The sequence below is a fragment of the Bufo bufo genome, chromosome 6 (assembly GCF_905171765.1).
Source record: "Bufo bufo chromosome 6, aBufBuf1.1, whole genome shotgun sequence".
Taxonomy (NCBI): domain Eukaryota; kingdom Metazoa; phylum Chordata; class Amphibia; order Anura; family Bufonidae; genus Bufo; species Bufo bufo.
The window spans coordinates 329,084,072-329,096,276 of record NC_053394.1 but is presented as its reverse complement, the minus strand read 5'-3'; the positions used below and the strand labels follow the sequence as shown (position 1 = coordinate 329,096,276).

General features: G+C 42.2%; 1 protein-coding gene across 2 annotated transcripts in view; it reads left to right on the top strand.

Moving 5' to 3' along the window:
• RBL1 (RB transcriptional corepressor like 1) overlaps positions 1 to 8,816 on the top strand; it is a 60,778-nt gene extending 51,962 nt beyond the window's left edge. For both annotated transcript variants that reach the window (XM_040435020.1, XM_040435021.1), the window contains 5 exons: positions 545 to 616; positions 1,271 to 1,358; positions 2,554 to 2,702; positions 4,559 to 4,723; positions 7,859 to 8,816. In XM_040435020.1, the coding sequence (XP_040290954.1) occupies positions 545 to 616; positions 1,271 to 1,358; positions 2,554 to 2,702; positions 4,559 to 4,723; positions 7,859 to 8,026 (642 nt within the window). In that variant the 3' untranslated portion in view covers positions 8,027 to 8,816. The remainder of the gene's footprint in view (positions 1 to 544; positions 617 to 1,270; positions 1,359 to 2,553; positions 2,703 to 4,558; positions 4,724 to 7,858) is intronic.
• The last annotated feature ends 3,389 nt before the right edge of the window (positions 8,817 to 12,205 follow it).

Below are 12,205 nucleotides of genomic sequence, written 5' to 3'. Positions count from 1 at the left end.
GCTCTTGTGCACAGCCCCATAGAAATTAATGGGTCTGGATTCAGTGCGGGTGCAATACGTTCACCTCATGCATTGTACCCGCGTGGAAAACTCGCTCGTTTGAAAGGGCCTTATAGCGAGGGGAGACAACCCTTTTAAGTGCTTCCAACATCATCCCTTTCCTGAATGTCATTCCTGGGATTCTGCACAGTTCTCTTCTAGGCCATGGCTGGTGCATGTGCTCTCAATGGGACAGCATGCTCTTTGGTCACTTGTCAGTTATTACAAAGCTCTCCCATGTTCTTGTCATGACATTTATATGAAACTTTGGGAGCATTTCCAGCAGCATCAGCAGAATTTCCATTTTTTATTCGGGGTGTCGCTTTAAAACATGTCCTTTTTATTTTACTGCAGCAGAATACCTGGCGTCTTCTCTTCCATGCATATACAAATAACTTTATTGCTTTCTCTAGTTAAAATAAATTGGTCATTTAATCGCAAATATATATATTTTTGGAATCTACAGGACACTTAATCTTAACTGTTCTGTAACTGTATTGCACAGGTAACAAAGGAAGAGAGGCTGTTTCATGACATCATGAAATGTTACAGGAATCAACCCCAAGCAGAAAGCCGTGTAAGTAAAATCAGATGTGACATGGTTTTGACTGTTTCCTATGACAACATTACATGTGGGGTTTTTTTTTCTACAAAAATTTTTGACTAGAACCTTCAGAAATGACAGGTGCATATCCATGAAGCAGACATGATTATAAAAGAAAATGGCTGCACACCATTATACATACAAACAATAGAGCTAAGAAATGGGGGTCATTCTAAATAAAAGTGGTACAATACCGACTATAAGTGTCAATGGAAGCTCTTAGCGCACATATTTGATCAAACGTGTGTCGGGCCCATCCACCAGGCGTCAAGATGGGTCCCTAACACTAATATACTGCCTCACTTTGGACTTACTTAAGCCTACAATATTCAGGGCAGTGTAGGAACCAGCTACAAACGTACTCTGCTCAGAAGTCCCAGGTAGATGGCGTGTTCAGTCTAAAAGAGGTGCTACCTTCAAATTTATTCTACAAAAAATTTAGACTAGAACCTTCAGAAATCACAGTGCATATCCATAAGGCAAACATGATTATAAAAAAGACTCACTTATAGTCGGTATTGTACCACTTTTATTTAGAATGACCCCCATTTCTCAGCTCTGTTGTTTGTATGTATAATGATGTGCAGCCATTTTTCTTTTTTTATAAATGTGTTTTTTCTTTGTTAGGTGTATAGGCATGTATTGGTGAAAAAACTGCCTGATGTGCAGCAAAGTGACGCTGGATTCAGCCAGGATGTGGAAATGGCTGACTGTGGTAAGAAAGACTTTGGAGCTTTACCTTGTGGACTGTTGAAATTTATAGCCTGTAGCCTTCCTTTCCCCCTTCACTTCATCATTTTTATTTTTTACACAGTTTTCTTATTTTATTTAGATGTATTTTTCTTACTTGTATAGCACTGACCTATTCCGCAGCGCTTTACAACATTAGTGTCATGCTGTCCCCAGATGGCTCACAATCTAAGCTCCCTATCAGGATGTCTTTGGAGTGTGGGAGGAAACCAGAGAACCCAGAGGAAACCCACACAAACACGGGGAGAACATACAAACTTCTTTAGAACATAGACCCCAACCTGTACCTTTTTCAACTGTTACAAAACGACACTACCCACAGGCACATACAGCCATAGGCTGCGAGCTGTGATTTTCAGAACAGCTGGAGAGGCGCAGTTTTGGGCCATTATTCTATGATCTTAAACACTGCCCTACATTTTGGTTTCTGCAAATGTTTTCTGCTTGTCATAGTAAGTATGCTATGCGTGGTCTTCCAAGGTGAGTGAATCTGATTCTCAGATTCACCAATTCATAGAATACAATAGGTGAATTGCCTCTTCTGTAAAAATTTGCTAAAAGCGTATCTATGAGGCCTATACCTCCTAATAGCAACCTCTGAAACGTGCTTTATTCACATTGTAGTCTTTTATAATTGTATATTTACTTCTACAGTATGATGGGTTTACATGGCCATCAGATTGCATTAAAGGAGTGTAAATCGCTGTATGTAGTGCTGCAGTCACATGCCTGTCTTGCTCTATATTTTAGTACTTCCTTTGACTTTCTGTTCTGGATCCACTGCATTGTGGGGTCATTACTGACTGCAAGTACATTCCAGACTATGAACTTTCTCAGTAGCGCCTGGCACATAGTATGGGGAGGTGCAACTGAACGCAATCGCAAACAAAACTGACTGAACTTGCTTGCAAAATCGCACCCTGAACGCATCCGTATTGTTCGTGTGAATGGGGCCTAGGGCAATGAACATGGGGAAGAAGTGTAGAAAATGGGGTGGTGGGGGGCTTTGTGGGGAGGACCAAGGGTGCAATATTTTGGGGTAAGTTGGCTGATTTCAAAAAAGCATGTTGTGCTTGGAGAACCCCTTTAAATTGTTAATGCTTCTAGACTTTGTATATTGCCTTGTTAGTGTCTTTATTTTGTATCCTCTCTATTTACAGATTCCAACGACTCTCTCTCGGACTCCAAACAAGCTGCTCGTGCCAGTGACCAAGACAGAGGAGACTTAATAACGTTTTATAACAACGTCTACGTGGAACGCGTGCAGCTGTTTGCACTGAAATATGCAGTCAGCACTAGTGACCATCTGGTAGGAACGGGGTGAACATGCATTTATGTGGGCTGTAGAATAATTCGCTAATTGGTGTTGCTGTATGTTTGCACATCACCCATTAATACTAATGGGGAAAACATTTAATATTTGATCACATAACATCTTCCAGATTGGGACAAGCAAATGACACAGTCCCTTTAACTGTACTTAGCTAGCTTGATTACCTATAGATAATATTAAAACTGTTAAAAGGCATCTGTCATCAGATTTGTACCTATGACACTGGCTGACCTGTTTGGTCCCATGTCCATATGTGCCCGCATTTCTGAGAAAAATGATGTTTTAATATATGCAAATGAGCCTCTAGGAGCAACAGGGGCGTTACCATTACACCTAGAGGCTCAGCTTTATGCCACTTCCACACCCTCTGCACATTGACAGGGCCAGGCGTGATGTTTTCTCTGCCTTACCCTGTCAATCAAACTGCAGAGGGTGCGGCAGTTGCAGAGAGAGCGGAGCCTCTAGGTGTAATGTAACGCCCCGTTGCTCCTAGAGGCTCATTTGCATATATTAAAACTTCATTTTTCTCAGCAATAAGGGCACACATGAACATGGGACTAACACACCAAGCACACTTGCAACAGGTCAGGTCATAGGAACAAATCTGATTAAAGATGCCCTTTTAAAGGTGTTGTCTAATAATACAAAGCACTTCCTAATTGTGATTGTCCATATTGCTTCCTTTGCTGGCTGGATTCATTTTTCCATCACTTTATAGACTGCTTGTTTCTATGGCTATGACCAGCCTGCAATCCAGCAGTGGTAGTCATGCTTCCATACTATAGGAGAAAGCACTATAGTCTATGTGCACTGCCACCAGAGAGGCCGGTGCTTTTTTCCTATAGTGTGCTAGCACGACGACCGCTAATGGATTGCAGGGTGGTCGCAACAAGAGATGAGTAATTTGACACAAAAAATACCCTCGATGCAAATTTTTTGCATCGAGGATTCGTTTGTGTCATGTGACAACGGAGCGGAAGTGAAGCGCTTGCTATTACTCACTGCTCCGTGGTCACCCGCCGGCCCGTACCACGCTGCACTTTCCTCCTGACACATCATCTGGACACATAAGCGTGCACTATGACCATGACGCTGTGTGACGTCAGGATGACCGTGAGGAGGGGGGGGGGGGCAGCTGGTGGCATGGGGGAACCTGATGGCACGGTGTGGCTGATGAGTTTTTATAAAGAAAAACCTTTTAATTTTGTTTTTCGTTATTAGAGTTCTTGATTTAATCCTTAGATTAATCTATAGAATACTCGATTACAAAAATAGTCGATAGCTGCAGCCCTATGCTAAAGTGACACAACCTAGGGCTGAAACGATTACTCGATTGAATCGAGTAATTCAACACAAACCCTCGACCCTCGATGCTAATTTTTTGCATCTAGGATTCTTTTGTGTCATGTGACCACAAAGCGGGAGGGAAGCGCTTGCTATTACTCACCGCTCTGTGGTCACCCGCCGGCCCTCACTGCGCTGCACTTTCCTCCTGACACATCTTCTGGACATAGTGACACGTAAGCGTGCACTATGACCTGACGCTGTGTGACATCAGGAAAACAGTGCAGTGTGCGAAGAAGATGAGCAGCGGCGCCCCTACAGGAAAGTATTTTATTTCACTGGCTCTGGGGACATGGCTAGGAGGGGGAGATGGTGGCACCAGGCGAGAGGACAGCTGATGGCACTAATTAAAATAATGTTTTTCTTTATAGAGTATTTGATTAATCGATAGAATACTCTATTACAAAAATAGTCGATAGCTGCAGCCCTAACACAACCCCTTTAAGATTTTTGACTAATGGATTGTTTTATTTTACGCTTCTTTGTAGGCATCAGCTCCTCCAATGTCTCCATTCCCCAGCATCAGACAGCAAGCAGTCTCGCCACGTCGTGTGTCCCAGCAGCATTCCATCTATGTGTCTCCACATAAAAACACAAGTTGTCTCACACCACGCTCATCGCTCCTGTACAAATTCAATGGAAGTCCTTCTAAAGTAAGTTTACTAGAGCAGTGGTTTTTCAAGTTCTTCAGGTGTTAAAGAGGACCTTTCACCACTCCTGACATGCCTGTTTTAATAGCTTCTTGCATTCCCCATGTAATAACGATTCTGAAGCATCTGTTCTAATGGCTTTATATTGTGCTATTCCTTTATTATTTCTACTAGAAGCTACAAATGAATTGCTATTAGCCTTCAGTAAGGGTACAGAGGGGAGGTAGCAAGATATAGGTGTGTACCTGCACAGTCTGAAAAGACCAGCACTGATTGGCTAGAGGGAGTCTGTGCAGGGACACACCCCCAACTGGTTACCGCCCTTCTGTACCCTTACTAAAGACTGATAGCAAGTCATTCATAACTTCTAGTAGAAATGATAAAGGAATGGCACAACATAGAGCCATAAGAATAGATGCTCCAGAATTGTTATTACATGGGGAATGCATGACCCTATTAAAACAGACATGTCAGGAGCGGTGACAGGTCCTCTTTAACCACTACAGGACCGCCGTACGCAGGATTGCGTCTTTGCGGCGGCCCTGTTATTCTGGGTGGACGCGCCGGTGCATCCTCTCGCGAGACGCGAGATTTCCTGTGAATGCGCGCGCACACAGGAACCGGAGGTAAACTAGCTGATCTACAGCCTGCCAGCGACGATCGTTTGCTGGCAGGCTGTAGATGCGATTTTTTTTTATATTTTTTTTTTTAACCCCTAAAAGTTATATTAGACGCTGTTTTGATAACAGCGTCTAATATACCTGCTACCTGGTCCTCTGGTGGTCCCTTTTGCTTGGATCGACCACCAGAGGACACAGGCAGCTCTGTAATAAGTAGCACCAAACACCACTACACCCCCCCCCCCCTGTCACTTATTAACCCCTGATCACCCCATATTAGACTTCCTGATCACCCCCCTGTCATTGATCACCCCCCTGTCATTGATCACCCCCCTGTAAGGCTCCATTCAGACGTCGGTATGTGTTTTGCGGATCCGATCCATGGATCCGCGGATCCGCAAAACACATGCGGACATCTGAATGGAGCTTTACAGGGGGGTGATCAATGACATATAGCCCACATAGACTCCCTGATCACCCCCCTGTAAGGCTGGCTCCATTCAGAGGTCCGTATGTGTTTTGCGGATTCGCAAAACGCATACGGACGTCTGAATGGAGCCTTACAGGGGGGTGATCAATGACAGGGGGGTGATCACCCCATATAGACTCCCTGATCACCCCCCTGTAAGGCTCCATTCAGACATTTTTTTGGCACAAGTTAGCGGAAATTGATATTTTTTTTATTTATTTTTTTGTTGTTTTTTTCTTACAAAGTCTCATATTCCACTAACTTGTGACAAAAAATAAAATCTCACATGAACTCACCATACCCCTCACGGAATCCAAATGCGTAAAATTTTTTACACATTTATATTCCAGACATCTTCTCACGCTTTAGGGCCCCTAAAATGCCAGGGCAGTATAAATACCCCACATGTGACCCCATTTTGGAAAGAAGACACCTCAAGGTATTTTGTGAGGGGCATGGCGAGTTCATGTAAAATTTTATTTTTTGTCCCAAGTTAGCGGAAAGGGAGACTTTGTGAGAAAAAATAAAATAAAAATCAATTTCCGCTAACTTGTGCCAAAAAAAAAAAAAACTTCAATGAACTCGCCATGCCCCTCACGGAATACCTTGGGGCGTCTTCTTTCCAAAATGGGGTCACATGTGGGGTATTTATACTGCCCTGGCATTTTAGGGGCCCTAAAGCGTCAGAAGTCTGGAATCCAAATGTCTAGAAATGCCCTCCTAAAAGATACTCTTTAGAATTTGGGCCCCTTTGCGCACCTAGGGTGCAAAAAAGTGTCACATGTGGTATCGCTGTACTCAGGAGAAGTTGGGCAATGTGTTTTGGGGTGTCTTTTTACATATACCCATGCTGGGTGAGAGAAATATCTCTCTATAATGACAACTTTGTATAAGAAAATGGGAAAAGTTGACTTTTAGAGAGATATTTCTCTCACCCAGCATGGGTATATGTAAAAATACACCCCAAAACACATTGCCCTACTTCTCCTGAGTACGGCGATACCAGATATGTGACACTTTTTTGCAGCCTAGGTGGGCAAAGGGGCCCAAATTCCAATGAGTACTTTTAGGATTTGACAGGGCATTTTTTACACATTTGGATTCCAGACTTCTTCTCACGCATTAGGGCCCCTAAAATACCAGGGCAGTATAAATACTCCACAAGTGACCCCATTTTGGAAAGAAGACACCCCAAGGTATTTCGTGATGGGCATAGTGAGTTCATGGAAGTTTTTATTTTTTGTCACAAGTTAGTGGAATAAGAGACTTTGTAAGGGAAAAAATATATAAAATGACATTTTTCAGTTGTAAATTAAAAAAAAAAAAAAAATACATTTCTATATAAATTTTTCTCTAAATGTATTGTTCTACATGTCTTTGATTAAAAAAAAATGTTTGGGTAAAAAAAAATGGTTTGGGTAAAAGTTATAGCGTTTACAAACTATGGTACAAAAATGTGAATTTCCGCATTTTGAAGCAGCTCTGACTTTCTGAGCACCTGTCATGTTTCCTGAGGTTCTACAATGCCCAGACAGTACAAACACCCCACAAATGACCCCATTTCGGAAAGTACACACCCTAAGGTATTCGCTGATGGGCATAGTGAGTTCATAGAACTTTTTATTTTTTGTCACAAGTTAGCAGATACTTAGTTTAGATACTTTCTTCTGGTGAAAGGTCCTCTTTAAATTTCGATTAATAACAAAAAAAGTAAAAATGTCAGCAGCAATGAAATACCACCAAATTAAAGCTCTATTAGTGAGAAGAAAAGGAGGTAAAATTCATTTCGGTGGTAAGTTGCATGACCGAGTAATAAACTGTGAATATAGTGTAGTGCAGAATTGTAAAGTGGTCTGGTCATTAAGGGTGTTTAAGCTAAGAGGGCTGAGGTGGTTAAGGTGTTCACTGCCACGCTTTTTATCATTTTTCTTATTAGTGATTTAATATTTGATGTAATAACCAGCTTATCAGTGTTTTTTATAGCGCAAATATGCTTTCCTCTGTAACTTGTGCTGTCGGCTGACCCTTACTTCATTATTGTAATTCTAGAGCTTGGAAGATATTAACAGCATGATAAAACAAGACCATAGAAGCCGAAAGCGAGCAATAACCATAGATAGCGACTCTGATTCTCCCGCAAAGAGGATGTGCACAGAGAATGAGGACGTACTCATAAAACGTCTTCAGGATGTTGTAAGCGAAAGGGCAATACGTTAGCTCTTCTCTTCCTAAGCCATTTCAATGTGTATTGCACTGTTAAGTACCTGCATGCCCGATCTGTGTCTTATTAAGCCCGTGCAATATGTCTTTATGCCGCATTGTAGCTATTTTAATCTGTTCTCTGATACAACTTTTTACAGGTTCTACCCCTAGCAGTTATGTTTTTATATCACACAATTTAAAACATTGTGCATTATGTAGAATTTTACTGTCCTTGACTAACATATTGCTATTGCTGAGTTTTTTTTGTTTTTTTTTTTGCATTCTTTACGCATTTTATTAGCAACTCGTACTGTTTTGATTTTATAAATGTAATATAGAAACCAGTCCTTTCCAGCGCTGCAGTGGTAAGCACTGCCAACGCTCTTCTCCTAAGAAAATCAGTAAATTCAATAGTTTTACTTTGTTTCAAAGTGCAGCTTTTACAGTATTTACAATCTATAGCAAACTTATATCTTTGTTTTTTATGTATGTTACAGAGGACATTACGTATGCACAGTGGGTGCAGCCTATTGGTGTGCTAGGAACCATTGCAATAATTGAGTCATAGTCCAGGTGATATTTGTGCATTAAAGGGGTTTTCTCAGACTTGGGGCTCATGCACACCATTTCCGTTCCATGTTTTTTGTTTTTTTTACAGGTCCATATATGGAACCATTAATTTCAATGGGGCTTAAAAAAAAAAAAAAAACTGCATTGACTGTGTGCATTCAATGTCCGTTCCGCAAAAAAAAAATAGAACATGTCCTATTCTCCTCTGTATTGCGGACAAGGTTAGGCATTTTTACAGTGGATCCGCAAAAAAAAAAAAAAATGCAATACGGATGCCACATGGACGTCCTCTGTATTTTTTGCAGATCTGTCTTTTGCGGACCGCAAAATACATAGTCGTGTGCATGAGCCCTTAGGACCCATGCACACGACCGTTGTTGTTATGCAGTCTGCAACTTGCAGATTCACAAAACACGGATACCGGCCATGTGCGTTCCGTATTTTGCGGAATGGAATGTCCGGCCCCTGATGGAACAGTCCTATCCTTGTCTGTAATGCAGACAATAATAGAACATGTTTTATCTCTTTGTGGAGTGGCCATACGGACCCAGAATGCACGCGTCATTTCCTTTTTTTGCACCCCCTTTAAAGTGAATGGTTTTGCATACGGGCCGCAAAAAAACAAACCCGCAACGGTCAAAAAATAAGTTCATGTGCATCAGCCCTTAGATATTGATGACCGATCCTCATTAACATTGGATCAATGGGGGTCCGATACTCAGCTGTTTAGGGACGGTGCTGGAAACCGTACAGTGGGTGGAGGCTCTTTAGTGGCCATGCTGTGGTACTGCAGCTCTGCTCCCATTCATATGACTGAGAGCTGAGCTTGAAGTATGCCGGCCGGAACCACACAGCGGACACAGCCTTCCGTCACCTATATAGTTTACGTCTGCTGCTCGGAACAGGTAAATTGTGGAGGTGGCTGGTGTCGGATTCCCCACCAAGTCCTGGAAATCCCCTTTACCCATTGCTGGTTCCTGCTGTATTATTAGACTACTGAATATTGTTCTGATTTAGTACAAATTACAAATGGTTGCCAGTACTTTTACATAGGTGATCATTCCACTTTAAACTAGACAATGCTGTGTAGCATCTACACTTCCTTCCTGTGTGTGTGTGTGTGTGTGTGTGTGTTATTTGCATGAGTGGTTAAGATTTTGACTAGGAGCTGTATCTGAGAGACTCCTATAGTTGTGTGCTTGTTATGGTTGTTTTTTGTGGGGGAGGGGGAATGTTTGTTTCATTTGCACACATTTGTACATATGTACAATAAACATTATCCTTGCTTTATACCATTGTCTCTTGTGTTTTTTTTTGTATTGTGCGATGTTCATATCTCCAGTAGCCTAATCCAGAAGACAACAGCCTTCCAGAGTTCACCGGATCCGTGGATGCTACTATTCAATGCATGCAATGTTTTTGTCTAGCCACAACCTGGCACTCATGCCGGAAAGTGACTGGATCCCATTATAGTCTGTGGGGTCCGGCGGTAAACGGTAGCATCCGGAAGTGCCTGCCAGATGTGCCTACCGGAGATGTGAAAGTAGCCTTATCTGTTTGAATTGCCCATGAGAAAATCATTAGAGTAACTAAACCTTTGTGTCAAATTTTAATAAGATGTCCCTAATAAAAGTTTTTCTAATATACTTTGAATTTTTATTCTATTTTTACCTCCCTAAAGTGCACCATTAACTGTGCGCTTAAAACTCAGTTCTCTGTACACCACTGACAGCTCAGCGGTGTACGGAGTACGGACTGTGAAGTTTATGAATAGGGCTGCAGAAGCAGGGAGTACAGGCAAGGATCGCATATTGCTGCTCCTGCCCGTGCCCCCCAGAGGTTTACTGATTACTGGCATAGCACATGGGTAGCCTGTAACCATGTGCTATGCCAGGATTAGCTGAGCGGAGCGGGCTCCTGCCTGCTTAGCAAAGCTAAGAAAACTGCATGTCAGCAGGAGCCTACTCCACTCAGCTAATCTTGGCATAGCACATGGTTACAGGGTACCCATGTGCTAAGCCAGGAGTTAGTAAACCTCCGGGGGGCACGGATAGGAGCAGCAATATGCGTTCCTTGCCCGTACTCCCTGCTGTGGCACCAATCATAAACTTCACAGTCCGTACACCGCTCAGCTGTCAGTTGTGTACAGAGAACTGCGCTTTAGGGAGGTAAAAATGTAATAAAAATACAAAATTAATAAAGTATATTAGAAAAACTCTATTAGGGCATTAGGGACATCTTATTAAAAGTTGACACAAAGGTTTAGTTACTCACTTCATCCCTATAGACCGAAATGGAGTACACCTAGTTCTGTTACCTGACGTAATGATAAATGTGTGCTTAACTGTAAAATAAAAAAACCTATAAAAAGATCTGTTTAATCTTTCACAAACACCGTGCATTCGGAAAGTCTTCAGACCCTGTCACTTTTTCACGTTTTATGTTGCGGCCTTGTGATAAAATAAGGTTTTCGCCTATCAATCTGCACTTAATGCCATATAATGAGAAAGTCAAAATCGAATTTTAGAAATGTTTGCAAATTTATTAAAAAGGAAAAACTTTTGCATGACCAGAAGTATTCAGACCCTTTGCTTTGATACTTGAAATTTAAGCTCTGGGGGCCTCCAATATCTCTCAATCATCTTTGAGATGTTTCTTCACCATGATTGGAGTCCCCTGTGGTAAATTCAGTTGACTGGACATGATGTAGAAAGACACTGCTGTCCATATAAGGTCTTACCGCTGACAATGCATATCGGAGGAAAAACCAAGCCATGAGGAGGAAGGAACTGCCTGTAGAGCCCAGAGACATGGCCTTCATAGTTCTTAAATGGAAGAAGTTCGGAAATACCGGGACTCTTCCCAGAGCTGGTCACCCTTCCAAAATACATATGGGGAGATAGGCCTTAGAGAGGTGACCAAGAACCCTACTCGGCTCTAAAGATCCTGTGTGCATATAGAAAAACCACTGCAGTTCTCCACCAGTCTGGGCCTTATAGCAGAGTGGTCAGAAGAAGACACATGAAAGCCCACCTGGAGTTTGCAAAACTCCTAAATGACTCTCAGACTGTGATAAACAAGATCCTCTGGTTTGATGAAACCAAGACTGAACTTTTTGGCCTCAATTCTGCTCATCATCTGCCCAATACCATCCCTACAGTGAAGCATGGTGGTTAGCTGCTCTGCTATCTGCAACTTCGCCCTGCTCATGCCAGGTGTAAAACTGTCAGGGAAGGGCCCAGAGGCCTGTCTCATTCATCATTTTCTTTGCCGGTTTTAGACGTATAAAATGGTCTAAATGTACGATAGCAACGAAGCCGTCTTACATTTAGAACTGGCGCTGGATTCGTCAAAGTTATGGAGAGGTTGGTGCCCCTTCATAACTTTGGCGGATCCTCCGCTAGCTATGTGGCTTTATTAAGACCAACGTCTTAATGAATGTGCCGCATAGTTTGTAAGGCTGTAAAAAAAGACATCTGTCCATCCAGTTCAGCCTGTTACCCTGCAAGTTGATCCAGAGGAAAGAAAAAAAAACCTGAGAGAAGGCAATTTTCCTCATTTTAGGGGTGAAAAAATTCCTTCCCGACTCCAATCAGAATACCTCCCTGGATCAACGACCCCTCT